Source organism: Hypanus sabinus, chromosome 7 (assembly GCF_030144855.1).
Source record: "Hypanus sabinus isolate sHypSab1 chromosome 7, sHypSab1.hap1, whole genome shotgun sequence".
Lineage (NCBI taxonomy): Eukaryota > Metazoa > Chordata > Chondrichthyes > Myliobatiformes > Dasyatidae > Hypanus > Hypanus sabinus.
This window is the reverse complement of record NC_082712.1, coordinates 100,222,147-100,236,837: the sequence shown is the minus strand read 5'-3', so window position 1 is coordinate 100,236,837 and position 14,691 is coordinate 100,222,147. Positions and strand designations below refer to the sequence as shown.

Here is a 14,691-nt window from a genome sequence, read left to right as displayed (position 1 = left end):
CAACATGAACCAGAGTACAGGAAGGAGATCCAGAGGTGCTGTCATGGCAACAAGTGTTCAACAGAACAGTTGGCCTTTGACCTCAGGAAGCGGCTGGGCAGGACACATGCTCCTGCAGTGTAGGACTGAGAAGTTCAGGTTCCCTGGAGTGAACACCATCAGTAGCCTGTCCTGGTCCAACCACACCGATGTCACAGCCAGAAGAGCTCCCCAGCACCTCCTGTTCCTCAGGAGGCTGAGGAAATTCGGCATGCCTCCGCTGATCCTCACTAATTGTTATCAGTGCGTCACAGGAAACATCCAACATGGATTCATCAGCCGCTCACTATGGCAACTGGTCAGTATGGGATTGCGGGGACTTGTGGATCCAGCTCAGCACATCACGGAAACCAGCCCCCCACCCCCCAAATGGTGTCTATACTTCTCACTGCCTTGGTACAGCAATCCTCACCCCCAATATTCTCTCTTCTCCCCTCCCTCAACAGGCAGAAAATACAAAAGACCAAAAGCACATACCACCAGGCTCAGGGTCAGCTTCTTTCCTGTCGTTGGAATGTTGGTTGAGACAGATGCAATATGGTACTTTTAAGAGACTCGTAGGTGGGTACACAGAGCTCAGAAAGATAATAGAGCTCATGCTAGGGAAATTCTAGGCAGTTTCTAGAGTAGGGTACATGGTCGGCATTGTGGGCCGAAGGATGTCTGTTGTAAGACTGTATGATAAAATGGACGAGGGACCTCAAAATTTACCTTGTTCTCATCTTGTACTTTGTTTACCTACTACTTGTTGTAGCTGCTACACCTGATACTGCATTCTGTTATTGTTCCATCTCAACGCACTGTGTAATGGTTCGACTGAATGTTTTGACCAGCTCCGTACGTGACAATAATGAATCAATATCAAGTTTAGCAGCAGCTCACCCACCCTCAGGTGTCACATTGTGAGGATGGCCACACTTACCACCGCAGGGGACGGAATATGAATGATGGAGATGAATCGAGGCCGGAGGTGGTTCACCAGCTGACAGAGCATCACACCATTGTTCAACGCCTCTCCCAGGTCCTCGGGCAGTGTTTGTTTTAACCGCGACTCAATGCTCTGACCAAAGACACAGATTGCCACTGGGTTACAAGTTAATCTCCCTCCACACTGTCCTGTCACACACTCCCAGGGTCAGACATAGAGTGAATCTCCCTCCACACTGTCCCATCACACACTCCCGGGGTCAGACACAGAGTGAATCTCCCTCCACACTGTCCCATCACACACTCCCGGGGTCAGACACAGAGTGAAACTCCCTCCACACCATCCCATCACACACTCCTGGGGTCAGACACAGAGTGAATCTCCCTCTACACTGTCCCATCACACACTCCCGGGGTCAGACACAGAGTGAATCTCCCTCCACACTGTCCCATCACACACTCCCAGGGTCAGACACAGAGTGAATCTCCCTCCACACTGTCCCATCACACACTCCTGGGGTCAGACACAGAGTGAAACTCCCTCCACACCGTCCCATCACACACTCCTGGGGTCAGACACAGAGTGAATCTCCCAACACACCATCCCATCACACACTCCTGGGGTCAGACACAGAGTGAATCTCCCTCCAGACCGTCCCATCACACACTCCCGGGGTCAGACACAGAGTGAATCTCCCTCCACACTGTCCCATCACACACTCCTGGGGTCAGACACAGAGTGAATCTCCCTCTACACTGTCCCATCACACACTCCTGGGGTCAGACACAGAGTGAAACTCCCTCCACACCGTCCCATCACACACTCCCAGGGTCAGACACAGAGTGAATCTCCCAACACACCGTCCCATCACACACTCCCGGGGTCAGACACAGAGTGAATCTCCCTCCACACTGTCCCATCACACACTCCCGGGGTCAGACACAGAGTGAATCTCCCTCTACACTGTCCCATCACACACTCCTGGGGTCAGACACAGTGAAACTCCCTCCACACTGTCCCATCACACACTCCAGGGGTCAGACACAGAGTGAATCTCCCAACACACCATCCCATCACACACTCCTGGGGTCAGACACAGAGTGAATCTCCCTCCAGACCGTCCCATCACACACTCCCGGGGTCAGACACAGAGTGAATCTCCCTCCACACTGTCCCATCACACACTCCTGGGGTCAGACACAGAGTGAAACTCCCTCCACACCGTCCCATCACACACTCCTGGGGTCAGACACAGAGTGACTCTCCCTCCACACCATCCCATTATATGGGCAGATATGGAACAAACCAACATGAAACAGGACCCTCTGCCCTTGAAGTTCATACTGCCCATCAACCATCCATCCTCCCTGGCAATTCCACCCATATTCTGCCCTCACCCATATACTTGACAGAGAGTAACCCTCTGACTCACACGTTGTTGGGACTTGGGCAGAAACTGGAGCGCCTGGGAAGACTCATGGGTCAGGGAGAATGCACCAATTTCACACAGGCAGTGCTACAAATAGAGATAGAACTGGATTCTGTGGGGTTGAGAGGTAGCGGTGCTATCTGCTGCTATGTCATCCTGCTCCTGCCCCTCGAGTTTGGGAACGGACTGTTACACAGCACACGCCAGGGCTAGGGGAAAGGGGGTTCAGCTGCTCATGGACCCACCTTGCGTAGCTGAGCGATCTGCTCTTCCTCATTCGCCGCCTGTTCCGGGCTGCGCAACCTCCCCACTGGCTTCGTGTCCAGGGGTGGCTCTGGAAATATTTGGGTGGGGCTCACCGGGGAGACAGGGCTCATGGCTGTAGACATAGAACATAGTGACTTGAAAAACATTGTGCATTATGTCAAACCAGAAGAAAAAGTCCAAAGCCTGTCAACAATTGAAGCTGAAAAAGTGTTCATCCCCTTTGTAATTACTACGCTAACTTTCCCCAGGTGCAATACTGTGAATTTCCTTACCTACTCACCTAATTTGTTGATGTAGAAAATGGGCAGATCATCTGAATAAATACCCCCTCTCCATAAGGTCCAACAGACCCAATCAAAATGAAGACAGAAGAACATTCAAAACAAGTCAGATAATTGAGAAGCACAAATCTGGGGAAAGGTACAAGACCTCCTCCAAGGCACTGGATGTACTTCAGCACTCCAGTGGAAAAATATGAAACCACAGCTACACTATCCAGGTCTAAACTTAGTCACAGGAGAAGAATGGCACTTGCAAGAGAGGGTACTGTGATGTTTGAGATGCAGTTCAAGGCTCCACAATCCCCAAGGCCTTGCACAAAAAGGGTATTTAAGGAAGAGTGGCAAAGAGGAAGCTGTGGCTTAAAAAAAAGCAGATTGTTTCTTGTAAAGAGTTTGCAAAGTGTCACTTAGAAGATAGTGTAAAGATGTAGAGAAGGTCTTCTGCTTGGCTGAGACTAATGTGGAACTCCTTGGCTTCAACACTAAGCAGTACATGTGGCATAAATCTAATACTGTACATCAGCCAGGTAACACCATCCTGTACGGTGGAGGTAGCATCATGCTGTGGGGATGCTTTCCAGCAGCAGGGACTGGAAATCTGGTCAGGATTGATGGGAAGATGAATGCTGCTAACTACAGATAGATCCTGTATAAAAACCTGCTAGCTTTTACCAGAAAGCTTAAATTGGGGAGTAAGTTTGTCTTCCAACAGGGCAATGACCCAAAGCACACTGTTCGAGCAAGCACGGAGAGACTTCAAATGAAAACTGATGTCCTTGAGTGGCCCAGTCAGAGTCCTGACCTCAAGCCGATCAAACATCTCTGGCAAGACCTCAAGGCTGCTCCATCGCCACTCCCCAGTTGGCATAGCGTGTGCAATTTAGCAAGGAGGAATGGGCAAATAAGCTCCATCACGTTGTACAAAGATAATAGACTCATTTGAAGAGGTTTACTGGCTGTAACAGCTGTGAGAGGTGGTTGAATGAAGGACCGAGTAAAGTGGGATGAATACTTTTGAACGGCTGATATTTCAGCTTTTGAACTTTTTTCCCATGCTTTACAATTTCCTCTGCTTTTTGGGTTCGGCTGTGAAAAAAAGAGCAGGTGGTTCACAGAAAAAATTCTCAGTTAAAGTGATCAAAATCCCTGGTTGTAATACTCATCTATTGTAATACTCCAATCAAAGGATTGGGGGCTGAATACTCTTAGAAGTTATCATGAGACAGTACTGGACTTCTAGCCCATAAAGTTGTGCCGACTCCAAGATCAATCTGACCCTTCCCGCCCGCACGCCCCTCCAGACTTCTATCATCCACAGATCCATTTAACAGTCTTAAAAATGTCCCTGTCTCTACCACCACCCTGACAGTGTGATCCACACACAACACTGTGTAAATGTCTGTCTCTACCACCACCCTGACAGTGTGTTCCAGACACACACCGTGTGAATGTCTGTCTCTACCACCACCCTGACAGTGTGTTCCAGACACACACCGTGTGAATGTCTGTCTCTACCACCACCCTGACAGTGTGTTCCACACACACCATTGTGTAAATGTCTGTCTCTACCACCACCCTGACAGTGTGTTCCGCACACACACCATTGTGTAAATGTATGTCTCTACCACCACCCTGACAGTGTGTTCCACACACACACCATTGTGTAAATGTATGTCTCTACCACCACCCTGACAGTGTGTTCCACACACACCACTGTGTGAATGTCCGTCTCTACCACCACCCTGACAGTGTGTTCCACACACACACCACTGTGTAAATGTCTGTCTCTACCACCACACTGACAGTGTGTTCCGCACACACACCACTGTGTAAATGTCCGTCTCTACCACCACCCTGACAGTGTGTTCCACACACACACCACTGTGTAAATGTCTGTCTCTACCACCACCCTGACAGTGTGTTCCACACACACCACTGTGTAAATGTCTGTCTCTACCACCACCCTGACAGTGTGTTCCACACACACACCACTGTGTAAATGTCTGTCTCTACCACCACCCTGACAGTGTGTTCCACACACACACCACTGTGTAAATGTCTGTCTCTACCACCACCCTGACAGTGTGTTCCACACACACACCACTGTGTAAATGTCTGTCTCTACCACCACCCTGACAGTGTGTTCCACACACACACCACTGTGTAAATGTCTGTCTCTACCACCACCCTGACAGTGTGTTCCACACACACACCACTGTGTAAATGTCTGTCTCTACCACCACCCTGACAGTGTGTTCCAGACACACACCACTGTGTAAATGTCTGTCTCTACCACCACCCTGACAGTGTGTTCCACACACACACCACTGTGTAAATGTCTGTCTCTACCAACACCCTGACAGTGTGTTCCAGACACACCACTGTGTAAATATCTGTCTCTACCACCACCCTGACAGTTTGTTCCACACACACACCACTGTGTAAATGTCCCTGTCTCTACCACCACCCTGACAGTGTGATCCACACACACACCACTGTGTAAATGTCTGTCTCTACCACCACCCTGACAGTGTGATCCACACACACACCACTGTGTAAATGTCTGTCTCTACCACCACCCTGACAGTGTGTTCCACACACACCACTGTGTAAATGTCCGTCTCTACCACCACCCTGACAGTGTGATCCACACATACACCACTGTGTAAATGTCCGTCTCTACCACCACCCTGACAGTGTGTTCCACACACACACCACTGTGTAAATGTCCGTCTCTACCACCACCCTGACAGTGTGTTCCACACACACACCACTGTGTAAATGTCCCTGTCTCTACCACCACCCTGACAGTGTGTTCCACACACACCACTCTGTAAATGTCTGTCTCTACAACCACCCTGACAGTGTGTTCCACACACACACCACTGTGCAAATGTCTGTCTCTACCACCACCCTGACAGTGTGTTCCACACACACACCGCTGTGCAAATGTCTGTCTCTACCACCACCCTGACAGTGTGTTCCACACACACCACTGTGTAAATATCCCTGACTCTACCACCACCCTGACAGTGTGTTCCACACACACACCACTGTGTAAATGTCCGTCTCTACCACCACCCTGACAGTGTGTTCCACACACACACCACTGTGTAAATGTCTGTCTCTACCACCACCCTGACAGTGTGTTCCAGACACACCACTGTTAAATGTCCGTCTCTACCACCACCCTGACAGTGTGTTCCACACACACACCACTGTGTAAATGTCCCTGTCTCTACCACCACCCTGACAGTGTGTTCCACACACACCACTCTGTAAATGTCTGTCTCTACAACCACCCTGACAGTGTGTTCCACACACACACCACTGTGCAAATGTCTGTCTCTACCACCACCCTGACAGTGTGTTCCACACACACACCGCTGTGCAAATGTCTGTCTCTACCCACCACCCTGACAGTGTGTTCCACACACACACCACTGTGTAAATGTCCCTGTCTCTACCACCACCCTGACAGTGTGTTCCACACACACACCACTGGGTAAATGTCTGTCTCTACCACCACCCTGACAGTGTGTTCCACACACACACCACTGTGTAAATGTCCCTGTCTCTACCACCACCCTGACAGTGTGTTCCACACACACCACTGTGTAAATGTCCCTGTCTCTACCACCACCCTGACAGTGTGTTCCACACACACACCACTGTTAAATGTCTGTCTCTACCACCACCCTGACAGTGTGTTCCACACACACACCACTGTGTAAATGTCTGTCTCTACCACCACCCTGACAGTGTGTTCCACACACACACCACTGTGTAAATGTCCTTGTCTCTACCACCACCCTGACAGTGTGTTCCACACACACCACTGTGTAAATGTCTGTCTCTACCACCACCCTGACAGTGTGTTCCACACACACACACCACTGTGCAAATGTCTGTCTCTACCACCACCTGACAGTGTGATCCACACACAGACCACTGTGTAAATGTCTGTCTCTACCACCACCCTGACAGTGTCTTCCAGACACACACCACTGTGTAAATGTCTGTCTCTACCACCACCCTGACAGTGTCTTCCAGACACACACCACTGTGTAAATGTCTGTCTCTACCACCACCCTGACAGTGTGTTCCACACACACCACTGTGTAAATGTCCGTCTCTACCACCACCCTGACAGTGTGTTCCAGACACACCACTGTTAAATGTCCGTCTCTACCACCACCCTGACAGTGTGTTCCACACACACACCACTGTGTAAATGTCCGTCTCTACCACCACCCTGACAGTGTGTTCCACACACACACCACTGTGTAAATGTCTGTCTCTACCACCACCCTGACAGTGTGTTCCAGACACACCACTGTTAAATGTCCGTCTCTACCACCACCCTGACAGTGTGTTCCACACACACACCACTGTGTAAATGTCCCTGTCTCTACCACCACCCTGACAGTGTGTTCCACACACACCACTCTGTAAATGTCTGTCTCTACAACCACCCTGACAGTGTGTTCCACACACACACCACTGTGCAAATGTCTGTCTCTACCACCACCCTGACAGTGTGTTCCACACACACACCGCTGTGCAAATGTCTGTCTCTACTACCACCCTGACAGTGTGTTCCACACACACACCACTGTGTAAATGTCCCTGTCTCTACCACCACCCTGACAGTGTGTTCCACACACACACCACTGTGTAAATGTCCCTGTCTCTACCACCACCCTGACAGTGTGTTCCACACACACACCACTGTTAAATGTCTGTCTCTACCACCACCCTGACAGTGTGTTCCACACACACACCACTGTGTAAATGTCCCTGTCTCTACCACCACCCTGACAGTGTGATCCAGACACACCACTGTGTAAATGTCTGTCTCTACCACCACCCTGACAGTGTGTTCCACACACACACCACTGTGTAAATGTCTGTCTCTACCACCACCCTGACAGTGTCTTCCAGACACACACCACTGTGTAAATGTCTGTCTCTACCACCACCCTGACAGTGTGTTCCACACACACCACTGTGTAAATGTCCGTCTCTACCACCACCCTGACAGTGTGTTCCACACACAACACTGTGTAAATGTCCGTCTCTACCACCACCCTGACAGTGTGTTCCACACAACACTGTGTAAATGTCTGTCTCTACCACCACCCTGACAGTGTGATCCACACACACACCATTGTGTAAATGTCCGTCTCTACCACCACCCTGACAGTGTCTTCCAGACAAACACCACTGTGTAAATGTCTGTCTCTACCACCACCCTGACAGTGTGTTCCACACACACCACTGTGTAAATGTCCGTCTCTACCACCACCCTGACAGTGTGTTCCACACACAACACTGTGTAAATGTCTGTCTCTACCACCACCCTGACAGTGTGATCCACACACACCACTCTCTGTAAAAAAACACACCTACCTCTGACATCCCCTTCCATACTTTCTTCCATTCACCTTAAAAATTATGTCCCCTCATATCAGCCATTTCTGCCCTGGGAAAAATTTACTAGCTTTTCAATCTTCCAATGCTTCTCATCATACACACCTCTATCAAATCACCTCTCACCCTCCTTCACTTCACAGAGACCCCGGCTCGATCAACCCTCCCTCATAAGACAGACTCCCCAACCCTGGCAGCACCCTGGTAGATCTCCTCTGCATCCTCTGTAAAACTTCCACATCCTTCCTGCAATGAGCCACCAGAACCAAACACAAGACACAAGTGTGGTCTAACCAGGGTTTTGTACAGTGCGAACTTACCTCGCAGAGATTGAACTCAATCACCCAACTACTTGCCATTTGCCTTCTTAACAATCCTATCAGAAGGGAGTCAGCCCACAATGTCAGCTGTTCATTAATTTTCATAGATGCTGCCTGGCCTGCTGAGTTCCTCCAGCACTGTGTGTCGCTATCAACTGTGAGGAATGTAAGGACAAGATTCACAACAGCCCCTCTGTTCCTCCACACTGCTAAGAACCATGTCATTAACCTGCATTCTGCCCTCCAGTTTGCCCTCCACTCTTTTCTTGGTTGAACCCATCTGCCATTTCTCAGCCCATTGCAAAGTTCTCCCCTCTCCACTACCCACCAACCTTCATGTTGCCTGCAAACTTACTAACGCAGCCTTCCACTTCCTCATCAAAGTCATTCATAAAGATCACAAAGAGCAGAAGTCCCAGAACCAATCCCTGTGGAATGCCTCTGGTCAGCTACTTTGAGGGAGAATATGCTCCCACCTATTACCACCCTCTGCTTTCCTGGGAAAGCTGATCTGGCACACGTAGATCATGGGGAGCAGCTGGAGGTGATGGGCGAGGGTGAGGAAGGGAGAATTGAGCTGGGGTGCATGTGGAGGATAGAGCGGGGAGACAGATGTGATTGAGGGTGCTACTGAGAGATGAATTTTGTTAGTGTGTGTTGACGACTGGATGAGCAAAAGGTGGGAAGTGGGTGGATTTGAGGGTGGAGGATGGGGAGGTCCTGGAGGGTGGGGGTGGAGGGGAAACTGTGACCTACCTGAGCTGGACCTTAGGTTAGTGCGTGTTGACGATCGGAAGAGGAAGCTGCTGGGTTTATGCAGGGCTCCCGACTCACTGGTTGGGGTGTCAGAGCTGGGCTGGGGGGCTCGATCACCGTCTGTAAAAAAGCTACAAGTGAGTGGCGGGCCTCAGGAGCATCCCGGGATGTCAGAAACTCTGAGCGGAGCAGATCCCTCACCTGGTCGACTGGCTGGTGTCACCGCGCTCCAGGCATCCGTGTATAACTGTACATCAGCCTGTGGACACAGCACAAATGTTAAAGGTGGGAGGAAGAGACAGGAGAGGTCGAAGTGGGGAGGGGGGGGAAGTGATGGGAGCAGCAGGACACAGGCGTGTGGACGGGGGTGTTCCTTACCTTCCGCGGAGATGGGGGTTCTGTGCTGGTTCTGATGAAGCCTCTGGAGAGAGCGGAAAGATCCAGTTAGTTCCCTGCCCTTCCTCCTTTGAACCCTCCCCTCCAAAAAACCTGCAACCCCCTGTCAGTCTCAGGACCCCCTCCCCTCCTCTCCCAATACTGTCTCCCAGACCAGCCCTGTCTCGGGCGGGGCAGTGGGTAGTGCTGTCAGTCTCCAACCTTCAATGCTCCAGGGTCTGAGGCTGCTGTGCCTGCACACTCTCCCATTGAGCTGGCACTGGAGCTCGTGGATATCAAAGAGCAAATCTGGTACGACAGTTAGCATGGAAGCAATGGGCCAAAGGCCCAAGGAAAGCCCAGGTCCCAGGTCAGAGGACTGATTGCATTAGGAGGGATCTGGAGGGAGTGTTGATAAGGCCACGAAGACCAGGCCAGAAGGCGTGTGGCTGTGATGGAGGTAAGGGGCTCATTTTAGACCAGAAGATACAGGAGCAGAATTAGGCCATTTGGCCCATCTAGTCTGCTCTGCCTTTTCATCATGGCTGGTCCATTTCCCTCTCAGCCCCAATCTCCTGCCTTCCCACCATATCCCTTCATGCCCTGACTAATCAAGAATCTATCAACCTCTGCCTTAAATATCCACAGACTTGGTCTCCACAGCTGCCTGTAGCAACGAATTCCACATAATCACCACTGTCCAGCTTAGGAAATTCTCCCTCATCTCTCTTCCAAAAGGAAGCCCCTCTATCCTGAGGCTGTGCCATCTGGTCCGAGACTTGCCCAACATATGAAACATCCTCTCCATCAATATTTTGTTGTTTTGTGGCTGTTGTTTGTATTGTTCTGCTGAACATCGTAGGCATGCTGCGTTGTCACTGGAACGCGAGGCAATACTTGCAGGCTGCCCCCAGCAAATCCTCGAATCAGTGGCTGGGACAGAGTGACGATTGCACGAGGTTGGAAGGCTGACAGCACTCAACATTGCCCAAACAAGTTCAAGTTGGGGCTGTGGGCGAGATCGAGCAGGGGCTGGTAAGTTGTGGGCGAGTTCGAGTTGGGGCTGGTAAGTTGTGGGCGAGTTCGAGATGGGGCTACTGAGTTGTGGGCGAGTTCGAGCTGGGGCTACTGAGTTGTGGGCGAGTTCGAGCTGGGGCTACTGAGTTGTGGGCGAGTTCGAGCTGGGCTACTGAGTTGTGGGCGAGTTCGAGCTGGGGCTACTGAGTTGTGGGCGAGTTCGAGCTGGGGCTACTGAGTTGTGGGCGAGTTCGAGCTGGGGCTACTGAGTTGTGGGCGAGTTTGAGCTGGGGCTACTGAGTTGTGGGCGAGTTCGAGCTGGGGCTACTGAGTTGTGGGCGAGTTCGAGCTGGGGCTACTGAGTTGTGGGCGAGTTCGAGCTGGGGCTACTGAGTTGTGGGCGAGTTCGAGCTGGGGCTACTGAGTTGTGGGCGAGTTCGAGCTGGGGCTACTGAGTTGTGGGCGAGTTCGAGCTGGGGCTACTGAGTTGTGGGCGAGTTCGAGCTGGGGCTACTGAGTTGTGGGCGAGTTCGAGCTGGGGCTACTGAGTTGTGGGCGAGTTCGAGCTGGGGCTACTGAGTTGTGGGCGAGTTCGAGCTGGGGCTACTGAGTTGTGGGCGAGTTCGAGCTGGGGCTACTGAGTTGTGGGCGAGTTCGAGCTGGGGCTACTGAGTTGTGGGCGAGTTCGAGTTGGGGCTACTGAGTTGTGGGCGAGTTCGAGTTGGGGCTACTGAGTTGTGGGCGAGTTCGAGCTGGGGCTACTGAGTTGTGGGCGAGTTCGAGCTGGGGCTACTGAGTTGTGGGCGAGTTCGAGCTGGGGCTACTGAGTTGTGGGCGAGTTCGAGCTGGGGCTACTGAGTTGTGGGCGAGTTCGAGCTGGGGCTACTGAGTTGTGGGCGAGTTCGAGCTGGGGCTACTGAGTTGTGGGCGAGTTCGAGTTGGGGCTGGTAAGTTGTGGGCGAGTTCGAGTTGGGGCTGGTAAGTTGTGGGCGAGTTCGAGTTGGGGCTGGTAAGTTGTGGGCGAGTTCGAGCTGGGGCTGGTAAGTTGTGGGCGAGTTCAAGCTGGGGCTGGTAAGTTGTGGGCGAGTTCGAGTTGGGGCTGTGGGCGAGTTCGAGTTGGGGCTGGTAAGTTGTGGGCGAGTTCGAGTTGGGGCTGGTAAGTTGTGGGCGAGTTCGAGCTGGGGCTACTGAGTTGTGGGCGAGTTCGAGTTGGGGCTACTGAGTTGTGGGCGAGTTCGAGTTGGGGCTACTGAGTTGTGGGCGAGTTCGAGTTGGGGCTACTGAGTTGTGGGCGAGCGAGTTGGGGCTACTGAGTTGTGGGCGAGTTCGAGTTGGGGCTGGTAAGTTGTGGGCGAGTTCGAGTTGGGGCTGGTAAGTTGTGGGCGAGTTCGAGTTGGGGCTGGTAAGTTGTGGGCGAGTTCGAGTTGGGGCTGGTAAGTTGTGGGCGAGTTCGAGTTGGGGCTGGTAAGTTGCGGGCGAGTTCAAGTTGGGGCTGGTAAGTTGCGGGCGAGTTCGAGTTGGGGCTGGTAAGTTGCGGGCGAGTTCGAGTTGGGGCTGGTAAGTTGTGGGCGAGTTCGAGTTGGGGCTGGTAAGTTGCGGGCGAGTTCGAGTTGGGGCTGGTAAGTTGTGGGCGAGTTCGAGTTGGGGCTGGTAAGTTGTGGGCGAGTTTGAGTTGGGGCTGGTAAGTTGTGGGCGAGTTCGAGATGGGGCTACTGAGTTGTGGGCGAGTTCGAGTTGGGGCTACTGAGTTGTGGGCGAGTTCGAGTTGGGGCTGGTAAGTTGTGGGCGAGTTCGAGTTGGGGCTGTGGGCGAGTTCGAGATGGGGCTACTGAGTTGTGGGCGAGTTCGAGTTGGGGCTGGTAAGTTGTGGGCGAGTTCGAGTTGGGGCTGGTAAGTTGCGGGCGAGTTCGAGTTGGGGCTGTGGGCGAGTTCGAGTTGGGGCTGGTAAGTTGTGGGCGACAACTGTGGGCTGCCACCAGCACAACCTTGGACTGTGTTGGTCGTGATAGAAACAATGTAGTTCACTGTATATTTTGACTATGTCTGAGAAATAAACATATCTGATAGAGTTGGAGGGTGAGCTTGCTGGAACAGGATGGACAGGGTGATGTGGGAAGTAAGGAGCAGGGAGAGGTTGTTTCCCACTGAGGGGGTAGGGGAAATTGATAATGTTGGGTGCAGGCTGTGAGGACACGGGACGTCTCAGCCCTGATCCTGAGGCGGGGTGACGAGAAGCTGGAGACGGGGTAGCACCCCCCACCCCCACCACTCACCCAGTGCTGGTTCTGCTGCCAAGCTCACTCTGTGTGGTGGAGAGTTTCCCCGTGGAGCTGATACTTGCCCCCCTGGGAAAACAAACAGCATCAGTCAGTGATCCCTCCTCCCTGCCAGAAGGATGCTCTCCCCAACCGGAAGAGGGGAAGGGGGGGAGAGAGGGGAGTTGACTGGGTTACAAAGGGTCTGGAAGAGGTGGGGTGGGGGTGAAGAGGGTGCCAGAGACGAGGGGTTCAGTTCTGCAGGACACTGGGAGCCGGTGGCTGCTCGCTCAGAATAGGTTCACAGGGTGGGAGCGTTTCAACGGGGAAGCAGGAAAGGTTTAGATGGAGTGAGTGAGGGGGAGGCAGGAGGGAGGGTGCCCAGATGATTTGGAGTGAAGGGGGGGGGTCAGTAGAACTAGAGGGTAAAGGGGAAGGTTTCTTCAGTGAATTGTGGGTGTGAATGCACTGCCTGGAACGGCGGTGGGAGCAGATTCCGGAGGGAGGAGGGGTTAGGTGGTGGGGGAGGAGGAGTGAGGAGATCTGTCAGATGAGGGGAGGGGGAGGGTGGGGATAGGTGATGGGGAGGGAGGTTGGTGGTGGGGGTGGGGCGCGATGTGGTCTGCTGGGCAGGAGGTCTGTCAGATGAGGGGAAGGTGGGGGTGAGTGAGGGGAGAGGGTGGGGGGAGGGGGTGAGTGGGGGTGGGCCCCTCACTGATCCACCCCCATCTCACTGGCCCCCACTGACCCACCCCCCTCTCACTGACCCCACTGTCCCTCACTGACCCCCCTCACTGGCCTCCACTGACCCACCCCCCTCTCACTGACCCCCCTCACTGGCCCCCACTGACCCACCCCCCTCTCACAGACCCCACTGACCCATCCCCCTCTCACTGACCCCCCTCACTGGCCCCCACTGACACACCCCCCTCTCACTGACCCCACCATCCCTCACTGACCCCCCTCACTGGCCCCCACTGACCCACCCCCTCTCTCACTGACCCCACCGTCCCTCACTGGCCCCCACTGACCCACCCCCATCTCACTGACCCACTGACCCACCCCCCTCTCACTGACCCCACCGTCCCTCACTAACCCCCACTGACCCACCCCCCTCTCACTGACCTGTCGTGGCGCTCAGCGGGCCGGTGTTGGTTTTGCTTCTCCCGCTCCTGCCAGATCTGCAGGGTCTCTGGTCTCCGCCGCTCCTCACCGTCCCGGGACCCCTCGGTCCGGGCTCCAGACCACTCCTCACTCGGCCTGCAGTGAGCACAGACACAGGGGTTGGAGGTGAGATCCAGCAGTTGTGCCCACCCCCGCCGCCCCTCAATACTGGGTCCCAACAAGCCCAGGAGGCTAGCCTGGAACCAGGGCCATGAGTAGCCATTGATAAGTAGCGGTAAGGGGGAGAGCAGCTGAAATGGGACAGGGGGCCACTCAATGGGTGGGAGAGGGAATCTGAAACCCTTTTCCCCTACGGTGGGGTTGGGTTGGAACCGTCTGTGTAATGGATTCTGTGGGGGGGGGGGTAAGGGAAGGTAGCGTTCCAGGGGGTGGGGGTGAAACGAAGGTTCATAGTTCTGTGCTCTCC

The 14,691-nt window shown here is 53.2% G+C and overlaps 1 protein-coding gene across 4 annotated transcripts in view; it reads right to left on the bottom strand.

Annotated features, from left to right (window-relative positions):
* Positions 1 to 14,691, bottom strand: part of lrch4 (leucine-rich repeats and calponin homology (CH) domain containing 4) — a 71,177-nt gene that overhangs the window by 4,976 nt on the left and 51,510 nt on the right. For 3 of the 4 annotated variants that reach the window (XR_009513251.1, XM_059975306.1, XM_059975305.1), the window contains exons 11-17: positions 14,226 to 14,360; positions 13,119 to 13,190; positions 9,832 to 9,874; positions 9,655 to 9,712; positions 9,454 to 9,573; positions 2,642 to 2,775; positions 962 to 1,099 (exon numbers count right to left, since the gene is read on the bottom strand). Coding sequence is in view for 2 of the 4 variants with exons in the window: in XM_059975306.1 (XP_059831289.1) it covers positions 962 to 1,099; positions 2,642 to 2,775; positions 9,454 to 9,573; positions 9,655 to 9,712; positions 9,832 to 9,874; positions 13,119 to 13,190; positions 14,226 to 14,360 (700 nt within the window). In the remaining 2 variants the exon portion in view is untranslated. The remainder of the gene's footprint in view (positions 1 to 961; positions 1,100 to 2,641; positions 2,776 to 9,453; positions 9,574 to 9,654; positions 9,713 to 9,831; positions 9,875 to 13,118; positions 13,191 to 14,225; positions 14,361 to 14,691) is intronic. The other variant, XR_009513252.1, reaches the window with a different exon arrangement.